Source organism: Myotis nattereri (genome assembly GCF_964212035.1).
Source record: "Myotis nattereri genome assembly, chromosome: X".
Lineage (NCBI taxonomy): Eukaryota > Metazoa > Chordata > Mammalia > Chiroptera > Vespertilionidae > Myotis > Myotis nattereri.
The window spans coordinates 109,319,479-109,331,865 of NC_138078.1; the positions used below are offsets into that span (position 1 = coordinate 109,319,479).

Sequence of the window (12,387 nt, forward strand, 5' to 3'; positions counted from 1 at the left end):
ATTACTTTCCTTGTTCTTTATTCCTTCTAGGTTTTCATTCTTCTAAGACCATTTTCCTCTTGAAGTACATCCTTTAGAATTTCCATTAGTTCAGTCTATTGGTGACAAACCCTCTTAGATTTGTATGTCTAAAATTATATTTATAATGAACAACATAAACGGATGAACAAAAACAGATCCAGAGATAGAGAAGCATCGGATTGATGCTTCTGTCAAACCTCAGAGAGAAGGCAGGGGAGGATGGGGGGAGGGGGAGAGATCAACCAAAGGACTTGCATGCATGAATATAAGCATAACCAATGGACACAGACATTAGGGGGTGAAGGCACAAGCAGGAGGAGGGGGGGACAATGGGGGGATAAGGACACATGTGTGATACCTTAATCAATAAAGAAAAAAAAGTGTGGCTATTACGGGGGTAGAGGGGGATGGGTGGAGGTGGTAGAGGGCATAGAGGGGATAAAAGGTGATGGAAAAAAATAAATTTAATTTAAAAATTGAAAAAAATTTATATTTATTTCACTCTCTTATTGAATATTTTCAAGAAAGATACTGTTCTTGGGTTATGAGGTTAGTGTGGGCAGGATCTCCCATAAGTATCACCATCTGGACTCTGACTTCCAATGAGCCTAAGCCCTAGTGTAAAGAGCCTGCATGGCCTCAGCTCCTTCAGCGGGAGAACAATGTCTATCTCATCAGGGTTGCCAGAGATGCCTAAAATAAATAATGGATGGAAAATTCCTGGCACAGAGGAGGAGGGCAACTAAAGGTAGCTATTTGTGTTTCAACTGAAAGCTTTACCTCCTAAATTTCAGATTTTTAAGGTGAGTAAGTGAAAATGAGGAGGTTAGGGTGGGTTCTATTCCAGTCTGACTGGGGTGCTTATAAGAAGAGGAAATTTAAATATCAGGAGTGGGCACACAGAGGAAAGACCTTGTGAAGAGGCAGCAAGAGGGTGGCCATCTGCAAGCCAAGTAGAGAGGCCCCAGGAGAAACCAATCCTGTAGGCAACTTTAACTGGATTCTAGTCTCCAGAACTGTGAGAAAAGTAATTCCTATTGTTTAAGCCCCACAGTCTATGGTACTTTGTCATGGCAGCCCGAGCTAAGACATGGAGCCACTGGCTTCATAGCCCATTCACTCCAGACAGCTCTGCATACTGTTTTCATGGAGTTGTTCCTTCTCTGGGTCCAAGTCCAGCAGAGGCAAAGTCTTTTCCAGAGCTCAAAGAATAACCACCTTGCAACTTATCCTTGAACCAGGAAATGGAAGAGCTACATTATGGCAGAAAACTGTGGTTCAGAGCTCTAGTAAAACTGTGTTTAATTTCTCACACTCTTTCCTCAAGTACAAATTCAAGGAGGAAGATATTAATGAAGAAATATCTCAGGGGAGTGGTTTTTAACAATTACTGAGCCACCGACCCATTTTAAAATTGACAAAGCTATGGATTCAGAAAAATACAATTTGCATTAGTTTCCCTTTGCTGCCATGACAAATTACCACAAACTTGGTGACTGGAAAGAAGAGACTTTTATTTTTTCATAGTTCTGGAGACCAGAAGTTCAATATAAGTTCCTCTGGACTGAATTCAAGGTGTGGGCAGAGTTGTACTTTGCTCCTTGCCTCTTCTGGTTTCTGGTGGTTGCCAACTCTTGGGGACAGGGTGTAAGCTGACAAGGTCCTTGCACCTGAAGGGACTAGCTAAGCTGGGACCTTTAACCACACAGTTTTCCCAGACTTGTTTGGATGGTAATTATCAGTAGAATGAGAGCAACCTTTGTAGAATGAGAACAGCCTTTCATGGCTTACCAAGAAGTTTGTAACTATTTACTGAGATTTGCTGTACCGAGAATTTGTCCTTCTGCTCTGTCTCTCCCTTAGAGATTAAGAGGAACAAAGAATACATTCCTCTTGACAGACCTCTTATTCAGTGTCTTGTGTATAAATAGCATTGTGTAGTTAATAAACTTGCTTTAGTTCCTTGAGAGCTGTAGTCCTCCCGATCCCGCTTTCCTGTCTTTCTTTCTTTTCTCAATTCCCACCTCCCTACCTCAGCCCTGCTCAACCTGTCAGGCTGGCCCTGACAGCCAGCATTCCTTTGCTTGTGGCCACATCACTCCATTCTCTGCCTCTGTCTTCACATCCTTCTCTCCTTTTCTGTGTGTCATCTCTCTTGTCCTCCTTCTTATAATGACACCTGTGATTGGATTTAGGGCCCATGTCAAAATCCTCAATCACATCTGTCAAGGCTCTTTTACTTTATAAGGTTACATTTACAGGTTCCAGGGATTAAGACTTAATATATATGGGTGGCCATTATTCAGCCTCCTACAGATTCCAAACTCTTCCCATACAATTTCAGGAAGATATGGACACAGGTAAGAACATGTGTTCTGGAGATGCATGTCACCACAGATATACTGTGAACAGCTACATTGGAGACAGGTGCATTTACTCACCATCTTCTCTACACTTCAGAATCAACTACAGTGCTGGTTAAAAACCTAAAATCATACCCCAGCCCTATTCCTAAATCAAAATCCCCCAGAGGCCAGATCCAGTAATCTACATTTCTAACAAGCTCCCCAAAATGATTCTGTTGCAGTCAGCCTTGTACCCATAGTTTAGTGAGTAATTGGTTTAACAGCCTGGGTGCCTAAGTCCTCTCGCTGTTAACTGGACATATTGCCACCTCCTTCACACTGAAAGATGTCTGTGCAAGCCTGTTCGCAGTAAGAAAACTCTAGTGTTCTTACCCCTATCCCCCTTCCCACCACACAAAGCTGAAGTCCTTCTATTATTTATTTGTTTTTTATTCCACCTCATGTTTAATGCACTTGCCCTCAAGGCACGGGATTTAGTCAAGGGAGAAAGAGGGAGAAGGGAAGAGTAGCCAATTTTCAGTCCATGCAACCAAACCGCACTTGAAGCCCAGCAGACCTGCGGCCCAGTCCCCTGTCCCCTCCCCCACCTCCCACTCCCTGTTCCGTTCAAACTTGCCTAGTATGAAGGCTGTGCTGGGAGTCGCACGCCCCCCCCCCTCCCCCCCCCGCCCAGCCACAGGCCTCTTTGATTGGCCGCTCCGGCCAGCACGTCACGCTCTTTTGTCTCAGAGGACTGAGGATAAAAGCAGCTGCCCCGAGTAGCTCAGCGGCCAAGAAGGCGTCCATCCTTTCCCACTGCGGGGCCGCAGAGGCCGAAACCTACATCCTGAGCTGTCTCGCCGTTGCCCACCCACGGAGCACAGGTAAATAAAGGGGGCGCGATTGCCGGGCGGGGCGAGAGGAGGGAAAGCCCCACCAGGACTGGGCGGCTCCCCGCTCGGAAAATCCAGAACTAGGAGGCTGGGCAAGGAGCACTCGTATGGCCTGGCTGCGCTGAGGGAGGAGATGGGGTGCCATTGGATGCTGCCTAGTGGGTAGGGTTTGCCTGGATTGAGAGAGGGGAGTTTTCAGGGAGGTTGGGGAGGCAAGGGAAGAGAATCGCAAGCTGTTTGTCTTGACCTCCCTTTGCATCCCCTCATCTCATCCTGGTGAGGGATATGTGGGTGTGCGTGTCCAACTCCTATTCTCTTTCTCAGGGGCAGGCCATCTAAGACGAATCCGGACTTGAATTCTGTGCGGCTGATTGCAGAGCTGGTAAGCCGAGGATTTCCAAGGGGAAATGTAACGGGGCGGGGGTCGCTTTGGCTTGTATTCAAAAGGCCGCTAAGGGGATGTTCAGCTTGGCTACAGCGGAGGGAGCAAGGGGGTGTGGGATGAAGAGGAAGGGAGCGGGATGAGGGATGGGGCTGTTTCTGACCCTTCCTTTCCCTGCCCTTCCTGGCGAAGGCTCAGTCTTGACACCCAGAGGTCCGGGATCAGGGACTCCCCCGGTGGACAAAGATCGACTGGACCCTGGAGACAAACTTTCTCATGGAGGCCACCAGTTGCAGAGGCTGATAGTGAAATAAAGGCGCACGCTTGTTCCCTGAGCTCCTGTAAGAATCTGGGAGATAAGGGGTGGGGGGAGAGACACTTTGAGAGGGGATGTGGTTGAGACCTGAGACCACGAGGTTAATGAGATCTGACCACTGTGCTCTATTTTGAGAGCCCAACATCAGCTCCATACACTATTACACTTAGAATTAGAAGCAACAGTTGCCGTCGCTCTTGAAAGACTGGAGGAATGGATGTGGCTGTCCAAAGCTCCCGGCTAACAGGGAGACACCGGCTGGCTCCCTGAGGTTGTAACTGCCAGTCTTCTGGAGGATATTTTTAGGACAGCAGGCAGATATAAAATATACTGCAAGATATTCAGGAAGGGAGAGAAAACAGCTGCAGCCTTATTAATCTCTTCTTACACACACCTCCCGTTCTTTTTTCTTTTTTTTTTTTTTTTAACAGGAGGAAGGCAGAGGCTCCCTGCACGCCTGCAGATTAGTCTTTTCCAAAAAGCCCAAACATCTTGATAATATTCAGATACCCAATCAGCATCCATCATGGCTAGTATCATTGCACACATGGGTAACAGCCGGCGGCAGAACTCCCGCTTGCCGCCATGGGCCCATTCTATGCTGAGGTCCCTGGGGAGGAGTCTTGGTCCTTTAATGGCCAACATGGCGGAAAGAAACATGAAGTTGTTCTCAGGGAGGGGGGTGCCAGCCCAGGGGGAAGAAACCTTTGAAAACTGGCTAATCCAAGTCAATGGGGTCCTGCCAGATTGGAATATGTCTGAGGAAGAAAAGCTGAAGCGCTTGCTGAAAACCCTTAGGGGCCCTGCCCGGGAGGTCATGCACTTGCTCCAGGCAGCCAACCCCAACCTAAGTGTGGCAGATTTCTTGCACGCAATGAAATTGGTGTTTGGGGAGACTGAAAACAATGTGACTGCCCACGGTAAATTTTTTAACACCCTGCAGGCACAAGGGGAGAAAGCCTCCCTTTATGTGATCCGTTTAGAGGTGCAGCTCCAGAACGCTATTCAGGCAGGGATCATAGCCGAGAAAGATGCAAACCAGACTCGCCTGCACCAGCTCCTTTTAGGGGCTGAGCTGAATGGGGACCTGCGCTACAGGCTGAAGCATCTTCTCAGGATGTATGCAAATGAGCAGGAGCGTCTTCCCAATTTCCTGGAGTTAATCAAGATGATAAGGGAGGAGGAGGATTGGGATGACACTTTCATTAATCGGAAGCGGGCCAGGAGATCTGAGTCAATGGTGGAGAGGGCAACCAGCCCAGTGGCATTTCAGGGTTCCCTACGGATAGTGATCGGCAGTGCTGACTGCAATGTGATAGAGATAGATGACACCCTGGATGACTCAGATGAAGATGTGATCCTGGTGGAGTCTCAGGACCCTCCACTTTCATCCTCTGGGTCTCCTCCCCCCAGAAGCAGAGCCAGACCTCAGGATCAAGTGGTAGTCATTGATTCCCCCCATAGTTCCCAGGCGCAATCTCCTTCCACCAGTGGGGGTTCTGGAGATAAAAATGATGGCCCTGGGGATATTTGTAGAGCCAGGAAGCGAAAATACACAACCCACTCTTCATATTGTGGCAAGGAGGACCACTCGAAGGAAACCTGTGAAAAGAGCAACAAGGCTGAGATGTTTGAAAATCTGGTCATGACCCTGCAGGAGCTGACACATAGGGAGGAGGAGGGGTCAAGAGAGGCTCCTGACCAATCCGATGACCCTTCTGAGCTACAGTGAGGTGCTAGCCTTCAGCCTTAAATGAACCCTTAAGCTATATTCAGAGCTTAGTGATGGGAAAACTGAGGGAGGGGGCTTCTAATTGCATGAATTAATCCACAAAGCAGCTTTTTTTAGGGTGCAGGAGAAAGGGTCTTGGATACAAGCACAGTGGAGAAAGATGGCCTGTCCTCTGTCCTTGCTCCCCACCCCCACCTCTGCTGCCTAAGGATCTATTTTCTGTGCGTGCTCATTTCCTTGATGGCTTTATTCTCTTTGTGAAAGTGGTATAATTCACTGCTAAATCTTCGAACAACAAAAAAGTACAAAAAGTCAAGTACAAGTTAGTCCAAATCTTCCACCCTTATATAACCATTGTCAACCCTCTGATGACTATCCTTCTAGATACTTCCCTATACCTATGTACCCAGATAGATACATGTACAGATAAAAGTGTCAAATATAAGTGCTGTTCTATAGTCTGTATTTTTTCACCAATTTGTTGTGGGCTTCTTTCTATGTCAATAAATATATATCAGCATCTATTTTAATGCCTCTGTGGTATAATTTTAAGAAGTAAAGGAAAAGGAAAGAAATATGGTCAAAAACTATAAAGGGGTGGGGTTTTTAGCAATCTCATTTTGCAGGTGAGGCAAAGGGAAGAAGAAATAAGCTGAAATATTCCCCAAAGGTAAATAGAGACTCTACAATTGACTTGTCCCTTATATCACAGAACCAAACTATGGCACCCACTAGTTGACAATGCTTCAGTGCTTTCTTCTGTAATGTATCCAGAGGTGTCTTATGGCTGGGGAGTCTGGTGCTGCGAGTACAACCCCAAATGGGAAGTCTAGAGGCTTCATTCCTTGTCCCTTTGGGGAGGGGCAGCTCTTCTTCCTTTGGGTGGATTTCTTAGATCACTGTTGCTGCTCTTAGCTGACATCGTGGGCACAACCAGCAATCTCTCCTGTGGGCTGAAACCGGCCTCGTCCCAAATCCCAGTTAAGGAAAGGAGAGAGCAGTTACTCACAGGAGCCCAGCACCAGAGGCTCAGATGATAGCACTGGACGGAGCCTCACCCCCTAAGCCAGCGGTTCTCAACCTGTGGGTTGCGACCATCGGAAAACACATATAGCATATCAGATATTTACATTACGATTCATAACAGTAGCAACATTACAGTTATGAAGTAGAAACGAAAATAATTTTATGGTTGGGGGTCACCACAACATGAGGAACTCTATTAAAGGGTCTCGGCATTAGGAAGGTTGAGAACCACTGTCCTAAGCCCTGAAGCTACATGCTAGAGGACACAGGCAGCCCAGGACTCCAAGCCAACCCTACACCAATCTGAGAATTGAGAATAGCTGGGGAGGGATGAAAAGCAATCTAGTAGCTAGGACACATGAGGGAACATGGGGATCAGAAAGCCACGCCATTTTATCAGAGTGAAGGGCATTCATGGGGCAGGGAGGAAGTGAGGGACCTTCCAAGGAACCTGCCTTGTCCCCTCTCCTGATCTCATATTGGAGTATGATTTAAAAAAAATAAGGACAGGACATGTGTGACCTCAGGCCCCAAGGGTCCCTATGTCTCTTGTAGGTGCATATGTCCCTGCTCTGTGAGCAGGACAAGACTGGGTGTATGGGAATGATTGCATTTAAGGCAGGGGGTGGGGAGTGAATTGGATGCACAAACTCGAGGACTTGAAGGAGTTTGTCATGCGCAAATTGGTGCTCCACAGAGCTGAGAGGACAGAGTGTGCAGCAGTGGGAGATGATGCCTCAGGGGAGAAGCACAGAGCTTCTGTGTGGGTCAGGGGAGAGAGTTTGAGGTCACGTGGAGATTGACAGTGACAGGAAGCCTGGTAGGAACCAGATTCCAGGGTTCCATACAGAACTCTGGGCTATGTTGTATTGGGAATGGCACAGGTTGAGGAGCCCAGGAGGAGTTATTGGGGCTCTAATTATACTAGCAGTTGATTGGCCACTCAGAGAGATAAAGGGACCCTGAAGGGGTTAGGGGCTGAAGCCAGGCACTGTAGAAAGCCTGTCTGGGCTGCCATGACAAGAACCTGCCTTGAAGTATTTCTCTTTCCAGAAACAGTTCCTTAGGTCCTCCCTGGGTTCTTGCTCCTGCTCCATCAATGACCCCACAATCTGACATTAGGACTCCCCACACCCAGCCATACTCATCTCTTGGTAGAGGGTGGTGGGGGCTCTCTCTCTCTCTGAGCTCTGCCATTACCCTTCCCCACCCGACACTCCCTGTTTTCCTTAAGATTCAGCATTCTCATCCTGGCTGGCTTGGCTCAGTGGATAGAGCACTAGCCTGCAGACTGAATGTTCCCAGGTTTGATTCTAGTCAAGGGCACATGCCTGGGTTGCAGGCTCAATCCCCAGTGTGGGGTGTGCAGGAGGCAGCCGATCAATGATTCTCTCTCATCATTGATGTTTCTCTCTCTCCCTCTCCCTTCCTCTCTGAAATCAATAAAAATGTATTTTAAAAAAATTCAGCATTCTTAACCCTCAAGGCCCGAAGGAAACTGGGAGGGGCCCTTAAGCTGAGAACGGGCCAGGAGCCAGCCACTCATTGCATCTACTGGGGCACCTCTGGGACCCTGGCAGCCACCACCATCTCTCAGGAGCCAAAGGGGATCCCTCCATCACCCCCAGGCAAGAGGCATTTCCACTCAGGCTTCCACAGAGGCCCCAACACTTCCCAGTTCACATAGGATATAACCCTTAAGTCTTCTCTTTCCCTCGATAAGTCTACCCTTAGGAGATATCTAACTCCCCCATCTAGTCCAGATTTGAATATCATTCCACTTCCTGTTCATCTTTTCTGCTTTACTCTATACTGTAAACACTTGTGGAATATTTGTCCACACAAGACACAGTTTATACGGCCATAATTTCTTTCTGGCACCAGGTAGAATAGAAAGATAAAATAAAAAATAAAGATGCCTTGGATGGTTTGCTCAGTGGTTGGAGCCTTGGCCTTGGACCAAAGGGTCTCGGGTTTGATTCCTGGTCCAGGGTACATACCTCAGTTGCAGGTTCCCCAGCCCCCATAGGGGCACGTGTGGGAGGCAACCATTCAGTGTGCCTCTGTCACACAGATGGTTCTCTCTCCCTCCCTCCTCCCTCCCTTCCACTCTCTCTAGAAATCAATGGAGGAAATATAGTCGGGTGATGATTTAAAAAAAAGAATGATCTATACCATTACCCTCCTTTTCACTGGCATTAGCCTGGGCCTCCAGTATAGACCACTCCTCTGAAAACCTGTTCTGTGATTCATCCTGTTTCTTCCTGTTTATCCTCCTCTGTTTTGTGAATTTAAGATTGTCTAAATTTTATTTCACCAACCTAATGTAATCTGACATTTCTTTTTTACTTAATTTGTGTGGCATTGGCTTTTCCTTTACTCAATAAATATGTGTTCTCCCTAATTAGGAGACATGGAGGTGACACCTGGGCTAATCAGACTAATGGAGTTAGCTTGTAAAAGGCTTCATTTCAAACTATGGGCTTATTTTCTTCCTTTCTGCTTTCATTCTCATTGGTCACTAAGATGAAAATCACTCGACAAAAGAAACTGGCCTCTGAGTGTCCTTTTGTATTCTATCTCCTTCCTTCCTGGAATTCTTTATCCTTGGTTTCCATGACATGCTTCTCTCATGTTCCCCACTCCCTGACCTTTATGGTGTCTACTTCTCAGTCTCCTTTGCTGAATCTTCTTTCTCTTCCTGATTCTTCCTGATTCTTTTTTTTTAATTAGTTTATTAATTAACTAATTTATTTATTTATTTTTATTGTCTAAAGTTTTACATATGTCTCTTTTTTCCCCAACTGACACCCCACCCCCAGCCAGTCCCACCCCGGGCAAGCCCCCACAACCCCAGTGTCTGTGTCCATTGGTTATGCTAATATGCACACATACAAGTCCTTTGTTGCTCTCTAACCCTTCCTGATTCTTCCTGATAAAAATAAAAAATCATTATAACTGTTTTAATAAGAGGTTACTGCGTGCCCGGCACCCGTACCAAGTCCTTTCAATGCATTAGCTCCTTTAATCATATCAACCCTATAAGATAGGTATTATTATTAGCACATATTTCAGATGAAGTGACAGGCTGGAAAGTTAAGAAACTTGCCTATGGTCATGCTGCTAGTTAGTGGTAGAGCCAAAGGTCAGACTCCAAGGTGAGAAGCTGAGGCTTCTTTTTTTTTTAAATAGATTTTTATTGTTGAAAATATTACCTCTGTCCCCTTTTTCCCCCATTGACCTCTTCTAGCCCGCCCCCACCCCAGGCCTTCACCACCTATTGTCTGTGTCCATGGGTTATGCATAAATGCATACAAGTTCTTTGGTTAATCTCTTCCCAGTCCCTCTCCCCCATCTTCACTCTGAGATTTGACAGTCTGTTCCATGCTTCTATGTCTCTGGATCTATTGTGTTCACCATTTTTTGTTGTTGTTTATTAGATTCCACATATGAGTGAGTGTGGAGAGCGGCAACAGCGTTTGGACAGGTTCAAGCCTTGGACTAATGAGAGGGCACACGAGAATGTTGTAAACATCTTGACCAAGCCCTTACTTTGCCTCGTGGAATCTGGCTATAAAATAAAGACATGGCTTGTAGTCCATGGCGCTGTCGCTAGCTCTCCATCAGAGAGGCTCTCCATCAGAGAGGACAGCGTCCCACCCAGACCCAGATTTTATTCTCTTGTCTGTCTTTTCTCAATCCTTTACTGCCCCCTCTCAGGCTTACTGAACCTGGCTGAGCTGGTGCAGCACATAAGGTGCCCTGGGGCTGAGTATACTCGCCACAAGTGAGACCATGTGATACTTGTCTTTTGCTGACTGGCTTATTTCGCTTAGCATAATACTCTCCAGATCCCTCCATGCTGTCTCAAAGGGTAAGATATTCTTTTTCACTGCTGCATAATATTCCATGGTGTAAATGTACCACAGCTTTTTATCCATTCATCTACTGACAGGCACTTGGGCTGTTTCCAGATCTTAGCTAATGTAAATTGCACTTCTATGAACATGGGGTGCATACATTATTTCTGATTGGTGTTTCTGATTTCTTAGGATACATTTCTAGAAGTGGGAACACTAGGTCAAATGGCAGTTCCATATTTAATTTTTTGAGGTAACTCCATACTGTCTTCCACAGTGGCTGCACCAGTCTGCATTGCCACCAGCATTATACTGTGGTTCCCTTTGCTCCACATCCTCTCCCACACTTGTCATTTGTTGATTTGTCAATGATAGCCATTCTGACAGGTGTGAGGTGATAACTCATTGCCATTTTAATTTGTATCTCTCTGATGATCAGTGACTTTAAGCATTTTTTCATATGTCTCTTGGCCTTCTGTATGCCCTCTTTGGAGAAGTGTCTATTCAGGTCCTTTGCCCATTTTTAAATTGAATTGTTTCTCTTCCTTTTGTTAAGTTGTATGAGTTCCTTATATATTTTGGATACCATCCCCTTATCTGATGTATCATTGAGACTGAGGCTTCTTACAGGTCTTAGCTCTCATATGTTCACAGCACCCTATGATGTAGGTGTTATTATTCACATATGATATATGAGGAAACTGAGGTGTGTAAATTCATACCTGCCTTTCCCAGGTGTGACCTGTGTATGAGTAATTAAAACAGGACTGGTCCATTGTAGGCTCTCAAGAAATGGTAGCTAGTATATTACTCTGCTAGAATGCATTACTCTGCTATAGAAGGATGGGGGAAATTTAAATGTTGTCTATGTCATGAGAAAAGTGCTTACTTTGTGTTAATTTGATGTTGTGACAGTCTAGCTCTAGGAACTGTACCAAGGCTAGCCTTTGACAGGCATAGGAGTGGATTCAAAAATACCTGAGAGCTTAATGATGATGATGAAATGATAAGGGAACACATAGAATGCTGAGATGGATTTCTCCTGGTTTTGTCTGTCCCCAGGGACTGGCTCCTTCTCCCATTTGTCAAAGGCACCTCTATCCTTTCAGATCGCTCAGTACAAGCCAATTGTCCCCCTCCCAAACCACTTTGCTGAGCAACAGTTGACAGCTAAGAGCAAGGGGGACTTATCTCAGAGGGACACATAGGCTCCCCAATGTGTGGTGGGAAGGAGATATGACTGAGGTCTGAGGAGTCCTTTATAATCCAGGTAACTCTGAAATCCTGTCACTACCAGGGACCTCAGGGGCAGCATAAAAGGGATTAGAGAGAGTGGGGCTGGGTCGCCACCTCATCCTGAAGGGATGGATGGATCTCCAGCTGTGGCATTTCATTTCAGACTGGAACTTATTATGGCCTCTCACAACTGCTCCCACAGGTATGAGCCTTTTCACCATCTGCATTTTACAGACCAGGACACTGAGTCACACACAGCGATAGTAACTTGCCTAAGATCAGACAGAGAGTAAGGAAATCAAACATCAGATTTGCTCCTCCCTAGGGTCAGAAGTCTACTGTTGTTCTGTAAAGTCCTCTCTAAGGTAATGGGTATAACATATCTGATCCTTCTACTGGCTGCATGCTGGACACAGGTTTATCAATTGTCATAGTTATGACCTAAAGTCTTTACAGTAAGATAGACTTGGTCTCATTTCTTTAAAAAAACAAAACCAAAACCTGGGTGTTTTGTTTGTTAATATGTTTTTACTGATTCCAGAGAGAGAGAGGAAGGGAGAGAGAAACACCGATGAG

At 46.0% G+C, this 12,387-nt stretch overlaps 1 protein-coding gene and 1 long non-coding RNA gene across 2 annotated transcripts; both read left to right on the plus strand.

Annotated features, from left to right (window-relative positions):
• The first annotated feature begins 3,155 nt into the window (after positions 1-3,155).
• Positions 3,156-3,982, plus strand: LOC308535977. The gene is made up of 3 exons (XR_013997322.1): positions 3,156-3,250; positions 3,584-3,641; positions 3,834-3,982. It is a non-coding gene; the product is annotated as an uncharacterized lncRNA (long non-coding RNA).
• A 407-nt stretch (positions 3,983-4,389) lies between these two features.
• On the plus strand, positions 4,390-6,213 carry ZCCHC12 (zinc finger CCHC-type containing 12). Its single transcript, XM_081114989.1, has one exon. It carries the CDS (start codon positions 4,484-4,486, stop codon positions 5,687-5,689), a length of 1,206 nt encoding a protein of 401 aa, XP_080971115.1. The 5' UTR covers positions 4,390-4,483; the 3' UTR covers positions 5,690-6,213.
• Positions 6,214-12,387: the final 6,174 nt, after the last annotated feature.